The following is a 22806-nucleotide window of genomic DNA, read 5'->3' as shown; positions in this document are numbered from 1 at the left end:
TCATTTGAAATTTCCGCAAGGACTTGGAAAACGACAATATTACCACCTATCACTTAATGAACTGGTCATGCATAATTTGCTATGGATTCTGAGTTTGATTTTGATTGTTTAAGTAAATTCTAGTCTAAGGAAAGGTGAATTTCCTTGAGCTAATGGATTTTCAAAATGGGAAAGTGATCTTAGCAGTTAAGAATACTAAGAAAATTAATTTAACATTTCCTTTTTGGTTGGAGTAACTAGTGAACTTATTATGGTTGATGAGATTAAAAGTTGGGAGAGAAGTTCGATATTAGTTTGAAATTAAGTGGTTTGGAAAAGCCATGTCTCTCTTCATAGATGATGTATGTCCAGTTGTTAGAAATAATTCTAAATATCATGTCTATTCAGGTCTCACAAAAGTTCAGAAGAAATCGGTCATACTTTGTCATATGACTTAGAGCCTGTTTGGATTGACTTATTTTTGGTGCTTTTAAGTCAAAAGTAGCTTTTAAGAAGTAGCGTTTGGGTAAAACAAAAAAGTGCTTGTAAGCACTTGTTTTTAAGCCAAAATGGCAAAAATAAGCCAAAAGCCATAAGCTAGAATTCCTAACTTATGGCTTTTGGCTTGTAAGTCAAAAGCCATAAGCCCATCCAAATGGGCTCTTAGTCGTGTCTAGTTTGAAGAATAATACGAAACTCCCTACCAGAACGTTCCTCTGATTGGGACTTATGACTTTAAGCAAGATATAGGACAAAGTAGTAAACAGTATGTTAGAGATAATTTTTATGTGTTAAATGAAACATATCCAAGTTTGTGGATATAACTTAAAATCCATTAAGAAATATATTTGTCGACTAAGTTTGTGTTACAAAATCATATATTGAGATCATCATCTACACCGTCAACTAGTGAAACTTTACCTTTCTATTTTTTCTTTTTGGGTGCAATGCTAAAAAATGGTTTTTTATTTTAGTTCAAGAAGTACAGAAAAGAGTTTAATAAAATATATTTCACAACTAGCCCAAGATCCACTGCATTTAGAGTCTAGAATATTTTCACTGAAAGAGTAATATCAAATGGAAAAGATTTGTGTATTGTAGCTTTCTTTTGAAATTTCCATGGCACAGACTTGTGCATTGACTTGAGAAAACAACAGAATGTCCATTCATCAATCATAGTAGTATTTTTTTACATGGTCATTCAAGGAGGAGCGTTGCAAATAATTGAGGAGTGGATGCCCATTACTTTCATTATAAAACACACTTGAAGAAGGAAGAAAAATAAGAAAAGTAGTTCCTCTCTCTTTCTACCAGTTCTTGTTTATATTTAGGTATACATTGCTTTTATTTTGTAAAATCGCCCTCATTTTGAAAATCCTCCATAGGTTACAATTTTTTGCTGTAAAATTAATCAACCCTTTAAAGTTTATACCTCAGAACTCAACTTATTTATAACATCAGAGCACAAAAAATGGCAGTCTCTAGCACAGATGATATTCAGGCCAGAGTTAAGGAAAGCTATGACAAAATGAGTGAGTTAAAAGTCTTTGATGATACAAAGGCTGGTGTCAAAGGGCTTGTTGACGCTGGAATCACTAAGGTACCTCAAATATTCATTCTACCACCAAAAAACAGGGTAGAATCCTCGGATACATGTGAAACGCAGTTCACTTTGCCAGTGATAGACCTTGAGGGCATCGACGAGGACCCAATCAAGCATAAAGAGATTGTGAACGAAGTTTGAGATGCATCGGAGACATGGGGTTTCTTCCAAGTGGTTAATCATGGCATTCCAACATGCATCCTGGAAGAAATGTTGCAAGGAACATGATAGTTTTTGAGCAAGATATCGAGGTTAAGAAACATTATTACACTCGAGATATCACGGAAAAGGTGGTTCTTGCCTGCAATTTTGATTTGTATAGCCCTTCTGTTCCAGCTGCAAATAGGAGAGACTTACTTTTCTGTTTAATGGCTCCTCATCCTCCCCGTCCAGAAGAATTTCCAACAGCATGCAGGTATGTTCTTGTAAAGATATGGCACTAGGGCCTGACTCAAACCAATAAGCTAGCTAGCTCATGAGAGGAGGTTTGCCCAAGTCTATATAAGGAGACCACTAGTACATTTTCCAACCAATGTGAGACTTAACCCAATATGACACTCCCCGCATGCCCAGACTGCTAACTGGAGCATGGACGACATAAGATGGGGGCCTAAACAGGGACTAACTTAACTCTAATACCATGTTAAGAACCCCCCCCCCCCCCCCCCGCCGAGACTGCCAACTGGAGCGTGGACGTGATGTCAGAGCTATCTACGCTCCAGCTTGTGGGGAAGTGTTGCAGAATGAACATAGTCAACTTTAGATGTAGTGCATATAGCTTAGCAATTATGTAGGGATACAAACAATAGGGTATCTTTTGATTCTTTCCTTAGTTAGAGCTTATTGTGTTTGTATATATACTTCTTACATAATGGAATAATACACAAGTTATTCTCCATACCTTATGTATTACAGCTCTGAACGTGAATTAGAAAACCAACCATTTTCATTAAATTTCTTTAACTAGTTACTAAGTATATATTATGTTGTGTTATGCCCACTGAATAAAAATTAGCTCCACGACTACAATTAGCAAAGATGATGAAATCTATTGTCCTGTTCTGCTTATCTGTGTAAGCTACTGCTATATCATCTAATATTCTCATCTTCTTTTTCGGGTTGGGTGGTGGGGAAGGGGGGAGAGGACTGGCAGTGGGTTCAGACAGTGACCAAAGAAAGGGACTAAATTAACTCATCTCTTTTGTTTTCTTCTACTGCAAATAGCTAGTTTGTTGATATGAACTATTGATGGTGACAATTGTGGTCCAAATTTCAAATGTCCAAGAGTCTAAGTTAGTGACTCTTTGACATTAACTCTAACCACTATGAGGTATGACCAAATAGCTAAATGTTCTCTTCTTCTTGTCTTTCCTCATCTTGAGAAATCTTCCACATCTTAGAAATATCTGCAGTAAAACTCATCAACCCTTAAACCCTTGATCGCCTGTTATATTTTTATGGACAAGCAAGGTAGATTTTTGCATAGAGAAGTAGAATTTTACTATCCCATGCTTCCCGTTAGGCTCTAAGTGACCAACAGGAACTCTTGTTGATAACATCATAGCAAAGAAGATGGTAGTCTCTAGCACTAATGATTTGAGACCACAATTCAGAAAAGTTATGACAAAATGAGTGAGTTAAAAGCCTTCGATGATACAAAGGCTGGTGTCGAAGGTCTTGTTGATGCTGGAATCTCCAAGGTACCTCAAATATTCATTCTACCACCAAAAAACAGGCCGGAGTCCTCCGATTCATGTGAAGCACAGTTCATATTTCCAGTGATTGACCTTGAAGGCATTGACAAGGACCCAATCAAGCATAAAGAAATTGTGGACAAAATTCGAGATGCATCAGAGACATGGGGTTTCTTCCAGGTGGTTAATCATGGCATTCCAACATCTGTCCTGCAAGAAATGTTGCAAGGAAGACGACAGTTTTTTGAGGGGGATATCGAGGTTAAGAAACAGTACTACACTCGAGATATCACGAAAAAGGTGATGCATGTTAGTAATTTTGATTTGTATAGCCCTTCTGTTCCAGCTGCAAATTGGAGAGACTCACTTGTCTGTTTCATGGCTCCTAATCCTCCCAGTCCAGAAGAACTTCCAACAGCATGCGGGTATGTTATGGACATGAATTAGAAAACCAACAAACTTCATTCTTTTCCTAGTAACTCAATATGTATCGTGTTGTAACAAAAATCATGAAAATTTGTTGGCTTTGTTATGTACTTCCTTGCAATATATTTATGCTTAATGTGAGTTCTGGTGAATACCATTGGGAAAAATAAGAAAACTTAACCAGAAGTCCGGTTCGTAGAGCCAATCAAGCATGGCATTTCTCTTTTAAAATATTGATATGTGCTGTTTCATTAATTTTATGAAATTGCTGCCGAGAAATACTAATGGAGTACTCTAAGGATGTGATGAAATTAGGCTGCTCCTTACTTGAACTATTGTCAGAAGGTCTCGGTCTCGATCGTTGTCATATCAAAGATATGGATTGCGTGGAGGGGCTCGGTGTTTGGGGCCATTACTATTCATCATGCGTTCAACCAGAACTGACGATAGGCATCAGTAAACATTCTGACAATGATTTTTTCACAGTGCTTCTACAAGATCATATAGGAGGACTTCAAGTGCTTCACCAGAATCAGTGGGTTGATGTTCCTCCTGCACCTGGTGCTTTTGTGGTGAACATTGGAGATCTTCTACAGGCAAGTATTCTATTTCTTTTCTAATCTTATATCTACTCAATAAGAATGGACATAACACCTTGTTTGGTACTGAAACCAATTCTACTTATCTTTGCTGCTTTTTTCAGCTCATATCAAATGACAAGTACATAAGTGTTGAGCACAGAGTATTGGCAAATAAAGTTGGACCAAGAATATCAGTTGCATGCTTCTTCTACACAGGTCCAATGCCATCTTCCAAGCTTTATGGACCGATTACTGAATTGCTGTCAGAAGATAATCCTCCAAAATATCGTGCCACCACAGTGAAGGACTATAATGATTACTTCTGTAAAAAAGGTCTAGATGGAACTTCTGCATTGTTGCATTACAAGATATAATCGTGGTAATGTAATAGTTGAGTTTATGATTGACAACTGAGAATTTAACTCTTGATGTATCTTATGTTGAAGCTTGAAACATGCACCGTTATGATTTCTTGATGTCAGCAAATAAATGATTGTCAATATTTCTTGCAGCATTGGAAAAGATATTTCATTTAGTTCTCTCTTTCTAGTTTTTATTTCTTCTTAATGTAGTGTGGCATGACTGATGCTAATGAGTGATGAAAACTAGTATGAAATTCCAGAGGTGAAGTCAAATGACCTCAAAGTTTTCAACTGCATATCTAAGCTTAGAGTCTCTAGTGAGACAGATTGGAAATTCCATATCAGAGCTGAGAATTGAACTTGTGATGTACAATTAGCAAAAAAAATAAAATAGGGCTTTTTCCATTTTTGGCCCTTCGGCCGAAATTAGTTACGGGGCGCTAGCCAAAATATACAAAACTTATACATTGATTATGTATATTATATGTATATTTGGTGCATACAATATGTATATTATATGTATATTTGTATTTAATATACAAAACCTATACATTCGCTAGCTATTATTCTTTTGAGTGGTCCAAAAAATGTAATTATCGCTAAAATATACTATAACCAAAGTTTCATAGATGTTGCTAACAACCTTGCTAAAAAAAAAAAAAAATGATCTTTTTAGTGATCTACTCAAGCAAGAAGGTTCACAAGCATTCTAACGCTTGAAATATCATCCATTATAGAAAATTAGAAATATTTCTTAGTATTAATCTTCCATATTATACGCTTTCTATTCATGCAAGCCATGGATGATTGCCAATATACTTTGCAGCATTTAAGCAAAATTTCATTTCTTAGTTTTAATGGAAAGGGTGAAAATTGCCCTTAAACTATCCGAAATAGATTACTTTTACCCTCTGTTAATTTTGGTATAAAAAATATCCTCGCTATTAGTTTTTTGCAAAATACTTGCCCCTCAAAACTAACTGAGCTCCAGTTTAGATTTGACAGCTATAAAGATATCAAGTAACTTTGTCCTTAGCCTTGAATATAGCAGTTTCTTTTAATGTAGTTCTTTTTCAACCAAAGGAGATTCCTAAGGTAACTATTCAAAAACAGCAAGGAAAGAGTTCTAGTATAACATTAAAAGGAAAACAAACAACAAAGCAAGTACTCCCTCCATTCCAATATAAATGATTTTTTGATTTTTCCTATGGTCCAATATGAATGATTTTTTCAAAGTCCAAACATGTCTTAGTTAAATTTTTTTCAAAATTATTTTCTTTTTAATGAGTTTTTCAACTGTTATCAAATCCCAACATTGACTATCTCTAGTTTTAAAAAAAGATTGGGAAGAAGTAAAAGGGTAATATTGACAAATAGCCTCTATATTAATGTCTTTAATTAACTTTCTCATGGGATTTGTCACACCCAAAAAATCATTTATTTTGGAATGGGGAGAGTATTGTTTTGTGGTTTGATTGTTTTCTTTTATTTAAAAAATAAAAATATGAGGTGTTTGATTGCCAAAAACAGTGAAGAAGAAAAAAATAACGGAACAATTAATTTCTTAGACAAATAGAGCCAAATTTGACATTTCACACAAAACTTGTGCATTAACTTGACCCTTGGTAAATACGTTAATTTAATGAGGGACGTCAATATGAAAATTCAAAGTGAAAGCAATTTGTGTTTTAAGTAGCTTTCATTTGAAATTTCCACAACAAGGACTTGGAAAACTAAAAGCAATTTGTGTGTGAAAGCATTTATTTTGAAAGCAATTTGTGTTTTAAGTAGCTTTCATTTGAAATTTCCACAAAAATGCCAGGTGTCCACTCGGGCTTTGGAATTTGACGGGCTGGTCCATCATTTTGATGAGTTTTAAAACAGTCAGCCCAACCCATCCCTACGAGGCCGATTTGTGTGTTGTAGTTTTCTTTGAAATTTTCATGGCAAAGACTTGTGCATTGACTTGAGAAATAACAGAATGTTCATTGGTCAATCATAGTCTTTTTTTTTTTACATGGTCATTCAAGGAGTGTTGCAAATAACTGAGTGGATGCCCATTCCTTTCACTATAAATACACACTTGATCAAGAAGGAAGAAAAATAAGAAAAGTTGTTCCTCTCTCTTTCTACCGGTTCTTGTTTATATTTTGCTATACATTACTCTTATTTTATCATATCGTCCTCATTTTGAGAAATCCTTCATAGTTTAGAAACTTCCTTTCTAAAGATAAATCAACCCTTTAAAGTTTATCAGGAACTCTACTTGTTTATAAGATCAGAGCCGAAAAAATGGCAGTCTCTAACACAGATGATTTTGAGGCCAAAGTTCAGAATAGTTATGACAAAATGAGTGAGTTAAAAGCCTTTGATGATACAAAGGCTGGTGTCAAAGGGCTTGTTGATGCTGGAATCAGTGAAGTGCCTCGAATATTCGTTCTACCTCCAAAAAACAGGCCAGAGTCCTTTGATACATGTGAAACACAGTTCACTTTTCCAGTGATAGACCTTGAAGGCATCGACGAGGACCTAATCAAGCATAAAGAGATTGTTGACGAAGTTCGAGATGCATCAGAGACATGGGGTTTCTTCCAAGTGGTTAATCATGGCATTCCAACATCCGTCCTGGACGAAGTGCTGCAAGGGACACGACAGTTTTTTGAGCAAGATATTGAGGTTAAGAAACAGTATTACACTAGAGAGAATGGGAAAAAGGTGATTTATGTTAGCAATTTTGATTTGTATAGCCCTACTGTTCCAGCTGCAAGTTGGAGAGACTCACTTTTCTGTTTCGTGGCTCCTAATCCTCCCAGTCTGGAAGAATTTCCAACGGCATGCGGGTATATGTTCATTTCTTTTACCTAGTATTAACTAAATATGTATTTATTTTGTGACAAAAATCAAGAATAAACCATGACACATGATTTATGCCTAATGTGAGTACTTTTGGAGGATACTGTGTTAGGGAATTAAGAAATTTAACTAGAAGACGTACTGGTCCCTGAGAGCCAATCAAACATATTTCTCTACAAAATAAAACTAGAATTAGCTACAAACTTATTCGCTAATCCGTAATCCGTCGCCAAATTGCTCCTAGCTAGCAGAAAGTTTTGATAATCTGTTGGAATAGTATTAGCGACAAATTTTTATGTTTAGCTACGGAATTTGTCAGTCGCTAATTCCTATTTTTTAAGTAGTGAATTTGTTATTTCAAATATTGATGATATGTCCTGTTTCAAATCAATTTGTGCAGGGAAATACTAATGGATTTCTCTAAGGATGTGACGAAATTGGGCATCTCCTTGCTTGAGTTGTTGTCCGAGGGTCTCGGTCTCAATCCATCTCATCTCAATGATATGGATTGTCATAAAGGGCTTGGTGTTTTGGGCAATTACTATCCAGCATGCCCTCAGCCAGAACTCACCATGGGCACCATTCAACATTCTGATGGTGATGTTATCACAGTGCTTCTACAAGATCATATCGGAGGACTCCAAGTGCTTCACCAGAATCAATGGGTTAATGTTCCTCCTATACCTGGTGCCCTTGTGGTGAACATTGGAGATTTTCTGCAGGCTAGTACTCACGTCTTTGTCTTTTTCTAATCTTATAGATATCTGATGCACCCCAACCATATGCATGAAAACGAAATTAATCATTGAAGCCATTTGAAAATCATATACAAATTGAAACACCTTGTTTTGATTTTGTACTGAAACCAGTTGTGCTTATTTTTTCAGCTCATGTCAAATGACAAGTACATAAGTGTTGAGCACAGAGTAATTGCAAATAAAGTATCAAGATTGTCAATTGCATGCTTCTTCCGTGAAGGTCCGTTGCAATCTTCCAAGTTGTATGCACCAATTACTGAATTGTTATCAGAAGACAATCCTCCAAAATATCGTGCCACCACTGCGAAAGACTACAGTAGTTACGTCCTTAATAAAGGCCTAGATGGAACTTCTGCATTGTTGCATTACAAGATCTAATCATAATAATGTAACAATTGGGTCAAGTATTCCTTTTTGTTCTATCTGTCTAGTTGTTATTTCTACTTAATACAGTGTGGGGTGACTATAGTTAATGACTAATGAAAACTAGTTTGAAATTCCAGAGCTGAAGTTTGTGTATTTTATACTTACAATTTACAAAATGTTATTTTCCCCCTAGTTCTTGTCATATAATTATCTCTCTACATAGACACATTCTCTGTTGAAAAGTTATCACCAATTTAATATCGAAATATTTCAAAGAATTGAAAGAAGAGCTCTAGAGAACAAACTATGAACATTAAAAAAGAGAAGTACACTGCTCAGGTTGATTGATCTCAAAAAGTTGGATAGTATTGTCTTTCTGGTCAGCATTTGCTCTCCATATGGTAGGGTTGATTCAGTCTTAACAAAAAATGTCATTTGTCAATTAAAATAGAAATAAATTATGAAAAGGATATATGGAAATAGAAAAGTCCAAATACAGACCCCTTGAAATCTCACAAAATGACAAAAAGTCATTGAAACTTGGATATTGTCGAGGTTTGAAAGTCTTCCTGAAAGAGTGGATACTGCCCATTGATATTGACCTCCCCATCAAAGGTGAGACTAATCTTTAATTCTCCTTGGTAATTTCCAGGAAACCAATTTTATATTTTCTTTTTTCTTTTATCTTTTATCTTTTTCTTTTTCTTTTTCTTTTTAGTGCTACTCTTGGCATTATTCTCTGTGTGCTACAGATTATGCTCTTTTTTTCTACAAAATATGTTTACACTTCCTGGGATTAATTTGACCAATAGTGAAATCGGATGCTTAATATTACAGAGACAGATCCATAATAAAAAGTTTATGAGTTCCTTCGCCAACCTCAAGTTAATACTATCTAGACAAACTGAGTTCATAATAAAATATTTATAACAATTTCACATTATCGTTGATATTAGTTTCTATTATTAACTGTATAAAAATCCTTGCATTACAATCCCTGCGTATAACTACAATGTGAACCAAACGACCCCTAAGTTTTCGACTCCATATCTAAGTTTAGATTCTGTAGTGAGACAGATTGGAAGTTCCATCAAGCCCTTTCTGGCTGAAATAATCATAGAAGTCCTTCAATGTCGTTGCGCGATACTTTGGAGGATTGTCTTCTGATAGAAGCTCCTCAATTGGTCCATATAGTCTGGAAGATGGCAATGGCCCTGAGCTGAAGAAGCTTGCTACTGATATTCTTGGACCAACTTTGTTTGACAAAACTCTATGATCTACACTTTTAAACTTGTCATTTGATATGAGCTGAAAATCCAAAGTTAAACAAAAGTATAAGTTGATTATGACCTATTAAAAATTGAGTAAAGAGACTTTTATGGAAAACAGAAGGTTAAGAAGCAGAGGATGATTCAGGGTCGCATCAGCGGGTTCAACTGATCCCACCGTTTTCTACTAGAACTACGTATACATTGACCGCCCGGTGCATGAAGCATCCTGCGTTCACACAAGGTCCAGGGAAGAGCCGCACCCCAAGAGAGAATAATGTTGACAGTCTAGCCTAACGCAAGCAGCTGGAAAGAGTTTGACGGTCTAGTTACATATCACATAAGATGGGTACTACAGATATTATCTTCAGAATTTTCAGTATACTATATATAGTAGTGTACTGAACTCCATCTACATAAGTAGAAGCATTAAATAATCACTTGGCGGTTCTTATTTCAATTTTCTCACTCTAATCTTTGTTAACTGACCTAACTACAATAGTTATCTAGAGACAGGACAAGTCAAAAAAGTTTCGGTAGTTACACTTTCTGATTCCACAGCTCGAAATCCATGGCCTATAATTTACAGGGAAACAACTTTACCGTTGCTCCAAGCTCCCCCTCAAAATATGTATACATATGCAATAAAAATTTATACGTACATATGATAGAATCATACTCATTCTGAACCCACTGACTCTAGATCCTGAATTCGCCCGGCTAAAAAGTAAGGAGAATAAAAAAGACTTGCCTGGAGAACATCTCCAATATTTATCACTAAAGCTCCAGGTGTGGGAGGAACATCAACCCAATGATTCTGATGAAGAACTTGGAGGCCTCCAATATTATCTTGCAGAAGGACTGTGAAGAAGTCATTGTCTGTGTGTTTGCTGAGGCCTATGGTTAGTTCTGGCTGTGGGCATGATGGATAGTAATTGCACAAAATGCTAAGACCCTTTGAACATTCCATTTCTCTGAGATGGCTAGGTTTTAGCCCGAGACTCTCTGAAAGTAACTCAAGCAAGGTGCTCCCCATTTTCATTACATGATCAGAGTACTCCATTGTTATTTCCCTTCAAGAATGCAAGTAGAGTTGATAAAATTTAATTGTCGAAAGTAGCTAAGAACTTTTAAATAGAGGCATTCACTTGACATGTACCAAAAGATGAAAGCATCATGCTTAATCATGAGTTCAGTATATCATGCTCCTATTTATTCCCTTTATTTTCTTTTATATGACAGTATCTTACTGGACTTAGAGTTTAAGATATAAATTGACTTTTATATTACTCGTCCATCCCATTTTATGTGTGTGGGTTCAGAGTACGAGGGTCAAAGTACATAACTTTCAGTATGAGTTCAAACATATATAAATCCGTCGAAGTTTCTCTGAAATAAAAGTTATATATGTGAAAAGTACATAAAAAGTAGTAGTACTTTAATTCACCACAGTAAATAATTCAAAACATTGAAAGAATTTAATTGTGGTCAAAGAAAATCTCTTCGACTTTTCAAATAGTAATATATAGTGCCACGTAAGATGGAACATGGGGAGTATATAACTGCTAGTGAGAAAAAATATTAAAGTGATAGTTGAAAAGTAAGATTGATCGAAAAAACAACATATCAGAGTCAAATGGTGTAATGAATTGGATATTCTTGATGGTTTTTGAAACTTGTGTAGATAGGGAATGGTGTCAAACATTTTATAGAACGTCCCAAAATAGAAAGAGTGTCATATAAATTGGACGGATGGAGTAGTTTTCAGAAATATCATATATATACCTGCAGGCCTCAGGCAATTCCTCAGGATTAAAAGGATCAGGACCCATAGTGGAATAAAGTGAGTCTCTCCAGTTTGCTACTAGAGCTTTAGGACTATACAGATCAAAATTGCTGTTATAAATCACTCTCTGTGTATAATCGCGATGATACTATTTCTTTTTAACTTCGATATCTTGCTCGAAGAAACGACGTGCTCCTCTCATCATTTCGTCCAGGACGGACTCAGGAATACCATGATTGATCACTTGGAAGAAACCCCAGGTCTCTGATGCATCTCCAACTTTTTCAACAATCTCTTTGTGCTTAATAGGATCTTTATTGATGTTTTCGAGATCTATCAACGGAAAAATAAAATGTGTTTCCTCGAGGCTCGGGGTAGGCCTCGAGCCCGAGACCTCTGGATGGATGAATATCCGAGGGATTTCAGTAATTCCAGCATCAACTAGACCTTTGACACCGGCTTTTGTGTCATCAAAGGCTTTCAGTTCACTGTTTTTATCATAGCTTGGTGAGGAATTGTCCTGAATTTGTTGTGTGTTGGAGACAGTTACCATCTTTAATAAAGGTACAGACAAAAGAATGTACCAAAAACAAAAATGTACAAACAAAAGAGTCTCCTAAAACTATGAAACTTCCAAATTTGAAGCCAGTTTTATGAAGGTCAGGAAGATGATAAGAATGAGATTAATTCCAAGCTATTAACAGCCACTTGGTTGGATAAAAATTGACATAAGCAGCAAATACTTTAGTTAAATCCTAGTGGTCCAGTAAACATTATTTAAATGGCGGCTTTCTTGTTTCTGGAAAAAGTAGTGAGCAATAATCTTATAGGGGCAGCGCTTACTATATATTGTTTTTAAACAATATCACATAAATATACCATAAAAATAGAGGCATATTTGCAGAACTTTATAAAACTGAGATAAAAGCAGCCTCAAAGGAGGCTAATCTTGATCGCACTCGTCAAACGGCTGATTTACGCAAACATCCACTTTTAAGGAGTCCGGAGCCTAAAGGGTATAAAAATACACGGTATTTACCAAAAGGGGGTGCCCAAAAATTTATATACCAAAAGGGGTATATCGTGGGCTGATCCACGATATACCCCAAAATTTTTTTTTCGCCTGACACCAAGTCAACGAAAAATTAAAAAAAAAAAAATTTAATTGTATAACGTGGACTGATCCACGTTATACAATATAAATTGTAAAACGTGGATCAGTCCACGTTTTACAAATATATTTTGTAAAACGTGGACTGATCCACGTTTTACCTCTAAAGTTTTTTTTTTTTTTTTTTTTTTTTTTTTTTTTTGCGAGCACTAAAAAAAAAATTTAGTAAACTTTTTTTTTTTTTGTAACACTTAGTGTGTTTTTTCATACTTTGACCAATGATTAATCGTGTGTGAAGACTCGAAACGTCAATATTTTATATAGAACCGATATTTTTTTTGCGTACAATAATGTAGGCTCAATACATCAAGGATACGTAGACGTTCGGATCGTCATTTTAGGGGTTGAAAAGGTGCCGAAGTAAGTTTTGTTTGAAAAAAACTTAGTGTTTTTTCATACTTTGACCAATGATTAGTCGTGTGTGAAGACTAAACGTCAATATTTTATATAGAACACGATATTTTTTCTGCGTACAATAATGTAGGCTCAATACATCAAGGATACGTAGACGTTCGGATAGTCATTTTAGGGGTTGAAAAGGTGCCCGAAATAAGTTTTGTTTAAGGTTTAAGTGTTTTATTTTTTAAGGTTTTGATTTAAGCGTGTTATTTTTTAATCACGATAAAACATTATTTTGAATATAAATATAATTCTAAAAATATAGGGAGAAAAACTAGTTGTAAAGTGGTCAAACTTTAGATGGTCATAACTTTGCGCTCGGACGTCCGTTTTACGCGTTTTTTTTTTTGAACTTGCGTATTTTTTCGAGATCTATGCGGACAAACTGCCGCAAGGCGGTTTGGCCGAGCCGATTTTTAAAAAAACGCCTTTTATCCCATTCAATTTCGATTTTCCCCCAAATTGGCGTGAAATTTTCAGTTTTATTTACTTATAAGATGATGATACGCAATAGATTTCAACGTAAAAATCCCAAGGTAATGTACCTGTGAATGTCAATTTCACTTCGCGGTTTCAATTTTTGAAAATAAAGTCGATTAATTTTCTCAACATATAAAGTTGACTAAAATAACCTTACGATCAAACAAAACTTTTTCGGCACCTTTTCAACCCCTAAAATGACGATCCGAACGTCTACGTATCCTTGATGTATTGAGCCTACATTATTGTACGTTAAAAAAAATATCGGTTCTATATAAAATATTGACGTTTTGAGTCTTCACACACGATTAATCATTGGTCAAAGTATGAAAAAACACACTAAGTGTTACAAAAAAAAAAAAGTTTACTAAATTTTTTTTTTAGTGCAAAAAAAAAAAAAAAAAAAAAACTTTAGAGGTAAAACGTGGATCGGTCCACGTTTTACAAAATATTTTTGTAAAACGTGGACCGATCCACGTTTTACAATTTATATTGTATAACGTGGATAGTCCACGTTATACAATTAAAATTTTTTTTTTTTTAATTTTTCGTTGACTTGGTGTCAGGCGAAAAAAAAAATTTGGGGTATATCGTGGATCAGCCCACGATATACCCCTTTTGGTATATAAATTTTTGGGCACCCCCTTTTGGTAAATACCGTGTATTTTTATACCCTTTAGGCTCCGGACTCCACTTTTAAGCTCACCATTTAGATTTGTCTCTATTTGTAAAAATTGTGCAAGTATAACCCTTTAAAATTATTCTAACCGACGACACAAGACTCGGATCAAATATTTATTCCTATATTGCTCAAGCTTACGGACAAAACATTACACTGTCATCTAACATTTACAAAGACTGACAAAAACTTAAACCGTAATCTAATGTTTTCTCATAAGATTTTCATTTTGGTGATCTAAAAAGTCCATAGATTGCAAGAGAGATAAAAAGATTGTCATTTTCTAAATAAATGTTCCAGAACAACCGTCAAAAAATTTCAATCGTCAAACTTATCTCTCCTCTAATTAAATTCGCATTTGGTTTGTTGCAATAAGTACCTCTTAATATCTATGTAGTTGAGCGACAATAAATCCCCATTATTTATCACTCCACTTACCTTCCATTGTACAGTAAAACTGCCCATCGTTCAAATCTGTAGAATTTAAAGCATTAGTTGTCCTCCTCACAAGTTGAACCCACTGCTTTTGAAAAAAAAAAAAAAAAAAACCTCACCAACATTTACTACAGGCAAAAGCTGTGTTTTCTTCAAAATATTAGCTTTTGGAATCATAAACGCCTGTATAGTGCACACCTGCATAATTGTTATATGTCCTTTTCTTTTTAAAGGACAAGGCTCATTTGGCATACATCTCGAGACTCTCACAGCTGTAAAGAGCCTTTAATAAAATTACCAAGATTTGAATAACTTTGGCTGGTACGCTATTGAAAAAGGGTTAAAAGTAAAAGGTCTTAGACATGAATCCAATTTAAAAACTTGTATAGTGTAATGTAACTGCTGCAAAATGATGAATTGCCTTTTGAGGGCTTTGGATGCAAGAGAACCAACAATCTACAGATAACAATGTAGATATCACCTAGATATTCCTCCTGTTGCACTGTTGATGTCTAAATAGTTCTAAAATCTTAAAATTGACGGCAAAAGGAAAACAGAGATAAATGCTAAAGAGGGTTGGGAAAGTACAACCGAAATCGAACAAGAGGTAAAAGCGCAGTAAAACTGCGGTAAAACTATGAGACCGTGAACCCATGCAACAAAAATGCGCCTATCTCTTCCTTCTTAATTAGCTTTTGCCTTGGGAGCCTTCTTCTTTGAGGAGGAAGATGATCTCCTGGGCATTGAGTTCTTCAAGCCGATGAAAAAGAATAGTGCACCGAGCAATGCCCAGTTCTGTTCAAAAGAGTGAAGAGATACGGCTCATTAATACATTGCAGATAAGACTCTTAGATAAACGGTAATTTGGTATAATAAGTGTGTGATCTAATCTCTTGAAGAGCAATCCAATGGCTAACCTGAGAGAATTTGAAAAAAAGTAGTGAAAATTCTTTCTTGTCAACATCATAGTTGTAGAAGTCGTATAAGACTGGGGGAGCAACAGCCTGATGCAGCAGCTGCATAAACAAACAAGATGAATATTATTGGTACAAAACAAGAAGATTCAAACGATACCTGTTCCCAAAAGAAACCCCACAAAAGGTTATTATTCAAAGGAAGTCCAATAAGAAAATGACACATAGTATGATACAAACCAGAAGATAAGCTCCAAGAGAGCTGCCGAAGATGAATAGAAGGCTTCCAAGACCCTTCAAAACTATGGCCCCCAGAATAAGATGTTTCATCTGTGGATCACACATATCATGTTACTTGGGTAGAACTAGAAAGAAGGTCAAATAAGCTGAGCCAAAGTGATACCTCCACATGTGGTACTTCAATTCCAGTGTGTGTCGCCACATGCTTTGACAAAACATTGAACTTTGGTCTTAATGCCTTTGCTGCTGGCCCGCCATCAGTCCCAAATTCACTGAACCTATAACCAGAGCAGCTAATGAATGATTCCGGTTTACAAAATAAAATAAAAAGAAGTAAAGAAATCATAACATAGTTTTGCAATTTTTCACCACTACCTTAAAAGGGTGGAAAATAAAAATAAGAACTAATAGGCATGTCAAATTTCTTTCTTTTGTTGCTAAATATACGCATATTAAATAGGATCATCTGGTAGACAATATCCCCACTATTGCAAGTCCAAGACAACCAATAGTTTTATTCTTCGTAAGTTCTTCAGCCCAAAGCATCCAATGCATACATATCAAACAATGAACTAAGCATCAAACCCAATAGCTAGGATCAGCTAGAGGACTAATTATATGAACCATCCAAATCAATTCCACTCAATCCCAAAATATTCAATGCACATCTTTCCATATATATTCAAGAAAATTTCATCACAAAGGAGATCATCCTTGAAGGTTGTTATCTACCCTTTGAGTCTAAATGCTTCTCGAATAATGATTCTATTGCAGAAAAGATAAACGACTACATCTGGTTGCACTCCAGTACATGTTTCAAACCACTTCAATAGTTATTACCCTCTTAACAGATTTTTTTTGTGCCTTCATCTAACAGCAGTACAGGACTTCAAAAAGAGAGGAAACAAGTCAAACAAGTAGCATATGTTTTTATATTTGACCCCATAAACCAAAGAGGATAGTTTATACACAGCTTTCAACACAATGTGGCAATAAACACAAGTTATCGACTTTCCATAGGCTTGAGGAAGGTCAGACATATGTACATCAAATGGAGCAAAATAAATATTATGCAAGTCATCATTATGTCCTTAAGAATTGGCTTCCATACAAACAAAGATTGTACATAAATATAAACTTAAGAAGTGCATCATAAAAGGATACGCTTGTTCAATCCATTTGAAAATGAGTTTAGTAATGTGTTTATTGAAAGAGAACAACTTCTTTTACAAATGGCACAGAAATTAGATAAGTCAGGAAGAACTAATGTGTTTATTGATTGGACAAGAGTATATATAAGCTAAACAAGTATTCCATAACAGACTCATAAGACAGAACCGTAACAGTTTACACCATAAATTACTCAGCCTTAATCCTTGATAATTACATCTAAAAGCAACAACTAACCTATAATACAACAGATGTCAAGCTCCCAATACCAAATTCAACAATCTAGATCGAGCCTCACATTTAAACTTTGTAGTGTGATTCTCCTCTAGCAATATAAAACTCCAATGACAGATCAAACGGTAAAATTGTGGAGGCAGCCACTAATGCTTGCATCAGTATAAGCTGTTTACATCACACCCATTGGGGTGCGGCCCTTCCCTGGACCCTGCTAACGCAGGACGCTTTGTGTACCGGGCTTCAATCAATGCTATACACAAGAAAGTACAAAGAACATAGGCCTTTGACTCAACCTATGTAATATTTGCTCCGTATAGCAAGTCGTATAGTTGTAAATCTACATCTTGAATGGATCAATACACAAAGCAAGAAATACAGTTCCAACCAACAGGTTCCTAACTTCAACATTCAAGTCAAGAAAATGGGCAGATCAGCATGCTGGCTAGTACAAGCAAACCAACAAACCATATTTATATAGTTAATATTTTGTCAAAAATACATATGATATATAATTCTGGATCCATACCATATCTGAAAGGAAAGAACAAAACCCAACTCATATAACCAAATGCAAGCACAATGAGATAAATGAAAAAAGACACATAGTGGTGGTGAAAAAACACATAGTTAGATCTGAAGAGAAAAGAAAAAAGAAAGGCATACTCTTGATAAGCAGAGAGAATGAAGACAGATACAAAGAGAACTCTTCCAATGAATGATATGAACGCCATTACAAGATTGCCTTCAGATTTTGGTTAATTCTTTTTCTCTCTCTACAACTACAAGTACAAAACAGAGACAAGTTCAAACAAGAGAGAGAAAAAAACAGGGATCCTGTTTGGTCTTAGTTTCGTTTATTTATAGGTTGTAATAATATTATATTGAAAGTTAATAAATTAGAGAAAGGAGGAAATTGTTTTTTTCGGTCCCTTGAGTATTGGAGAATTCAGATTTTGGTATTCAAATCCCTTTTTAACTTTTGTTATTTTAGTAGGCGTTTGGCCATAAAAAACAAATATTTTGCAAAGAATATTTTATTGTTAGAATGTATTGGAAGTGAAAAAAAGTGGAAAAAATAAGTGAAAATAGGGTTTTGAAAAAAAATTCAGAAAAAGTAAATGATTCTCATGGCCAAACGGGTCCTTAGGTTCTCAAAAGTATTCATGTTTGATATTTGTTTTGAGATTCGAATAATTAAAGTTGCACGGAAAATTCAGCTTTGAGTGTAACTACTTTTTATAAAGATGACCTCATTATGAGAGTTCAAATGAAAGAGTATTTATCACCCCATCATAACATATCTATTGATCTTCAGTTCGTTGTAATATGAATTTTGGTTCCTTCACTTACTAGGGATTTTGTGACTACCTAGTTTCCTAAATCTCACACTTATTTTCATAAAGTTTTATGAGTATTCAAATTAATTATCTCTTCATTTCTTTTTACTTGTCTGTTGTTGATTTGTCACTTCTTTTAAGAAACTACCATTTACCACGATTTGTTTTACTAAATTAACCGTATTAATTATGCTCTAGAAATATAAATTTGACTGGAAGAAAATGATATGTTTCTCTTAATTTGCTAAATTGATCAAGTAAAGAAGAAAATTTTATTTTTTTTAGTTTCGGAGATAAGTAAAAAGAAGTGAGAGGAGTACTTGAATTATTCATTTTATCAAGACATCATCTTAACAAGATGCAAGGTAATCACAAGATTCTTCCACACTTCAAGATGCATGGTAATCACAAGATTCTTCCACACTTCCTCTATAAATAAAAAGAGGAAGAACATGATCCTAGCTTTGAAGGATGATTTTGGGAACTGAACTTATGATATTAATTAATGACATTAAGAACACCATTATCTCCTATTACCCTAGTCTCTACACCATTAGTCACCAAGTTTCCAGTATAATTATTACTCCTATTATCACTAACCAGCCTCATGTTACTTAAGCTCAACAAACCATGTTTGATGCTCCATTTAGAATAAGGGGAACTAAGAATGCCATCAAGTCTTTCATCAGAATCATATGGTCTACATCATCTTTTCTATCAAAAATATAATTCTATATGTACTTAGATAAATCTGTAATTAATTATCGCATAAAGTTTTTAAATACCTGTATAATCATGTAAAAATAAGTGTGAGATTTAGAAAAGTTTAATTTTTCTAAAATCTCGAATATGGTATAAAAGCTAACAATTTATTAGCAGTAGATGAGTTTGAATATAGCAAAATTGATACTTACAATATTTAAATGGTCCACCTGAACTAGCTTAAATTAATACATAATTTATTGACTGATAACTTTAAACTCATTATGTTTTTGTTCCTTGTCTCACTATCTAAGAATCGTTTACATTGATATATATACTACAATTTAAGTCCATTCAGGGACATCCGATAAAATTGGAACGATACAAAGAAGATTAGCATGATCCTACGCAAGGATGACAGGTATAAATCGAGAAATGATCCAAATATACTACAATTTAAGGATCATTTATATTGGTGATGAAGATATTACTAAAGTAAAGATAAGAATGTGAGTTAACTTAATGAATAGTTATTCAACTTTTATTTTATTATACTAAAGTTATTAAACTATTTTTATAAAACCAATTTTATTTAAAAACGTCAGTTTTAGTAGTTAAGGGATTAAAATTTTAATATCACTACTTTTCCCCGAAAATGTTCACTTACCTTCTTTCTCTTTTGACTGCTTGGTTATATTTAAAGGCAAACGCTCGCGAGTATGAAAAATACTATACTCGCATTGTGATTAATGTAACTGTTGAAATGAACGGTTGATTGAAGGGAACACGTCTCATAACCAATAGCATTGAGACACGTGGCAGATGGATATAGCGAGTAGCTTACCCCTGTCATATATGGGTAAGGAAGGATTATTTTTGTGTCCTTTTCAAGTGTGTCCTTGTTTTTCAAGTATTTTCTTGTTGAACCCCTTTATAACTTTTATTCGTATCATTTTGGTCCCTCCGTTTATAACTTTTTCGTTTCATTTTGATCCCTCTGTTTCCCACGAAAGATAGGGTTATTGTCTGCGTACATCCATCCTACTCTCTTCAGACCCCATTTATAGGACTAGACTGAATATGTTGTTGTTGTTGTTGTATTTTGGTCCCCTTTTTTAGCAAATATTTACTGCTTATGAGATTCAGACATGGAGGATTCTTGTACGAAGTATTTTTCAAAAGATGATGCTTAATTTTACGGAAAAGGCTCAGTTATGCCATTGAACTATCGGAAATGACTCATTCATGCCACTCGTCAATAGTTTGGCTCAATTATGCCATTGAACTATCAGAAATGGCTCATTCATGCCATTTTTCATTAACGCAAGTTTTAAAATATCAGATATGACATTTGGCCTCCAATTAGAGGTCCGTGCTTAGTTTAATTAAACTTGACACAAATTTGTGGGTCGCTTTTTTGTTTAATTTAGGATTTAATTTGTGTTGGTTTAATTTAATGACGTGGACCTCTAATTGGTGATCAAGTGTCATATCTGGTATTGTAAAATCAACTTTATAGAAAAATGGCATGGATGAGCCATTTCTGATAGTTCGATGGCGTAATTGAGCCAAACTATTTATAAGTGGTATAAATGAGTCATTTCTGATAGTTCGATGGCATATTTGAGCCTTTTCCGTTAATTTTATTATTTTTATTTTACAGTTTCATTTGGAAACAATTCTTTTAACTATACTTAAAAGGCTTAACATTCTAACGAGGGCTCATGTTTAGTGGGGAAAAAATTCAGGCATAAGCGAGAACAAGCGATGATGAACATATATGTGTATTGTGAAATTACATATGATATATTTGTTTGTATATTATTAAACTCTATTCAAGTATGTATTAAAAGATGGAGTATATAATTAGGGTGTCAATGGTATAGTTTGACCGGTTATTCTATAAAATTTACACCATATCAAGTGATGGAGTATGTAATTAGGGTGTCAATGGTACAATTTGAGCGGTTATTTTATAAAATTTACACCATATCAAGTTTTCGGTTATTTCATTTTGCAGAACCAATTAGACCTTTTCGATTAATTTTCAATTTTTTTTTTAAAAAAAACATTGTGTATTCATGTTATGGTTACTAATAAAAGTCAAGGTTCAATATCATGCATACTTCTACAATACTTTGGTAAAGACTCTATACATTTTTACCGTTTAAAAGGTGATGGGTCAAGAAACCATTAAAAACGACAAAAATTGGCTCCCACTATTTTACGGTAATGTAAAATAATGTTAATCAAACACAAATAATATAATTTCGATCGCACAAAGTAGGAAAAATCAATCAAGATAGGACTCAAGAATTGAGTCTACTAAGATAAGTATCCAAAAAGAGAAATTTAAATTGTACGAGAGGAAAGATATTTAATACTTTGTAGCTTGCTAGTCAAGAGCATTGGAATACCTTGTCGCTTACTAGTTCCTACTATTAATTTAATTTCAATAGGAGTAATATAATAGGTTTCAGAGCTGGAACTTTAGGTGTTAATTATGTTGTCGGCTTGTAGTCTTTTCCATCATTCCGGACCCAAGGCAAATTTTTTAATAATGTATTATATTTAATATGTAAAAATATTATATTTAATATGTAATAATATTTTGCACATATAAATTTAATTGGTATGGTTCGGTATTCTTTCAATTTATTATTATAAAATTCAAAAACTATCTAATTATTCGGTACATTTATAAATTTATATAAAAATCGTCAGTTTTATTAAAAAAAAAAAAAAAAAAACCTAAAAATCAATTTTGTAAGGTACGATTCGGTCTTCTTAAATTGGTTTTTTTTAAATCATTGACACCCCTGACAACCAATATTAATCAGCTGAAAGAAGTAGATTTGAAGGACTATCATTAGGGAACCTGCATATGGAAGTATCATATTACCATTTTGCATCTTTTTTCAGCCGAGTTTTCCTTTTCGAATTGTTTTAAAAAATTAACCATAAGTTTAAAATATATTCAAATTTAACCAATTGTCCGTACCCCAGTTTTTTTTTTCTTTTTTCTTTTTCCAATGTGACTTTTATTGTAGTAAAAAAAAAAAAAGGTATAAAATGAAAACAAAAGAAATTCATCATTTTCCCATTTATTAATGTTGGGGGTTGGCTTAGCACATGCTATTCACTTTTCGCAAAGTCAAAAACTGGAAATGCAGGCTCAATAAATATTGTAGCATTTATTATTTATGTAAAAGGAAATAGGAAATGGTTAATTATATTCATGAGGTAATATTATAGCATGATATATGACGACTTCATACTCTTTTATCACCTAATTATGATTATTAATGTATATTTTTACTTAATTTAGTTCTTAATAATGATAAAGTAAATTAATTTAATGTGAAC

At 34.1% G+C, this 22806-nt stretch overlaps 2 protein-coding genes, 1 non-coding gene and 3 pseudogenes across 3 annotated transcripts; 4 read left to right on the top strand and 2 right to left on the bottom strand.

The window, feature by feature from the left end:
* Positions 1-1450: 1450 nt before the first annotated feature.
* Positions 1451-3084, top strand: LOC132030264 (1-aminocyclopropane-1-carboxylate oxidase homolog; annotated as a pseudogene).
* A 70-nt stretch (positions 3085-3154) lies between these two features.
* On the top strand, positions 3155-4822 carry LOC132030680 (1-aminocyclopropane-1-carboxylate oxidase homolog; annotated as a pseudogene).
* A 1904-nt stretch (positions 4823-6726) lies between these two features.
* Positions 6727-8899, top strand: LOC132030428 (1-aminocyclopropane-1-carboxylate oxidase homolog). The gene is made up of 3 exons (XM_059420093.1): positions 6727-7485; positions 7899-8220; positions 8386-8899. The coding sequence occupies exons 1-3, from the start codon at positions 6938-6940 to the stop codon at positions 8632-8634; spliced, it is 1119 nt and encodes a 372-aa protein (XP_059276076.1). The 5' UTR covers positions 6727-6937; the 3' UTR covers positions 8635-8899.
* Positions 8900-9527: 628 nt separating this feature from the next.
* LOC132030026 (1-aminocyclopropane-1-carboxylate oxidase homolog) lies at positions 9528-12457 on the bottom strand (annotated as a pseudogene).
* A 2746-nt stretch (positions 12458-15203) lies between these two features.
* Positions 15204-18242, bottom strand: LOC132029798 (uncharacterized). The gene is made up of 5 exons (XM_059419194.1): positions 18065-18242; positions 16158-16272; positions 15995-16084; positions 15758-15856; positions 15204-15635 (listed from the first exon to the last, which is right to left on the bottom strand). Exons 1-5 carry the CDS (start codon positions 18130-18132, stop codon positions 15525-15527), a joined length of 483 nt encoding a protein of 160 aa, XP_059275177.1. The 5' UTR covers positions 18133-18242; the 3' UTR covers positions 15204-15524.
* A 1546-nt stretch (positions 18243-19788) lies between these two features.
* LOC132031479 (U6 spliceosomal RNA) lies at positions 19789-19890 on the top strand. Its single transcript, XR_009408281.1, has one exon. It is a non-coding gene; the product is annotated as a U6 spliceosomal RNA (small nuclear RNA).
* The last annotated feature ends 2916 nt before the right edge of the window (positions 19891-22806 follow it).

The sequence above is a fragment of the Lycium ferocissimum genome, chromosome 1 (assembly GCF_029784015.1).
Source record: "Lycium ferocissimum isolate CSIRO_LF1 chromosome 1, AGI_CSIRO_Lferr_CH_V1, whole genome shotgun sequence".
Lineage (NCBI taxonomy): Eukaryota > Viridiplantae > Streptophyta > Magnoliopsida > Solanales > Solanaceae > Lycium > Lycium ferocissimum.
This window is presented reverse-complemented; position numbering and strand designations above follow the sequence as displayed.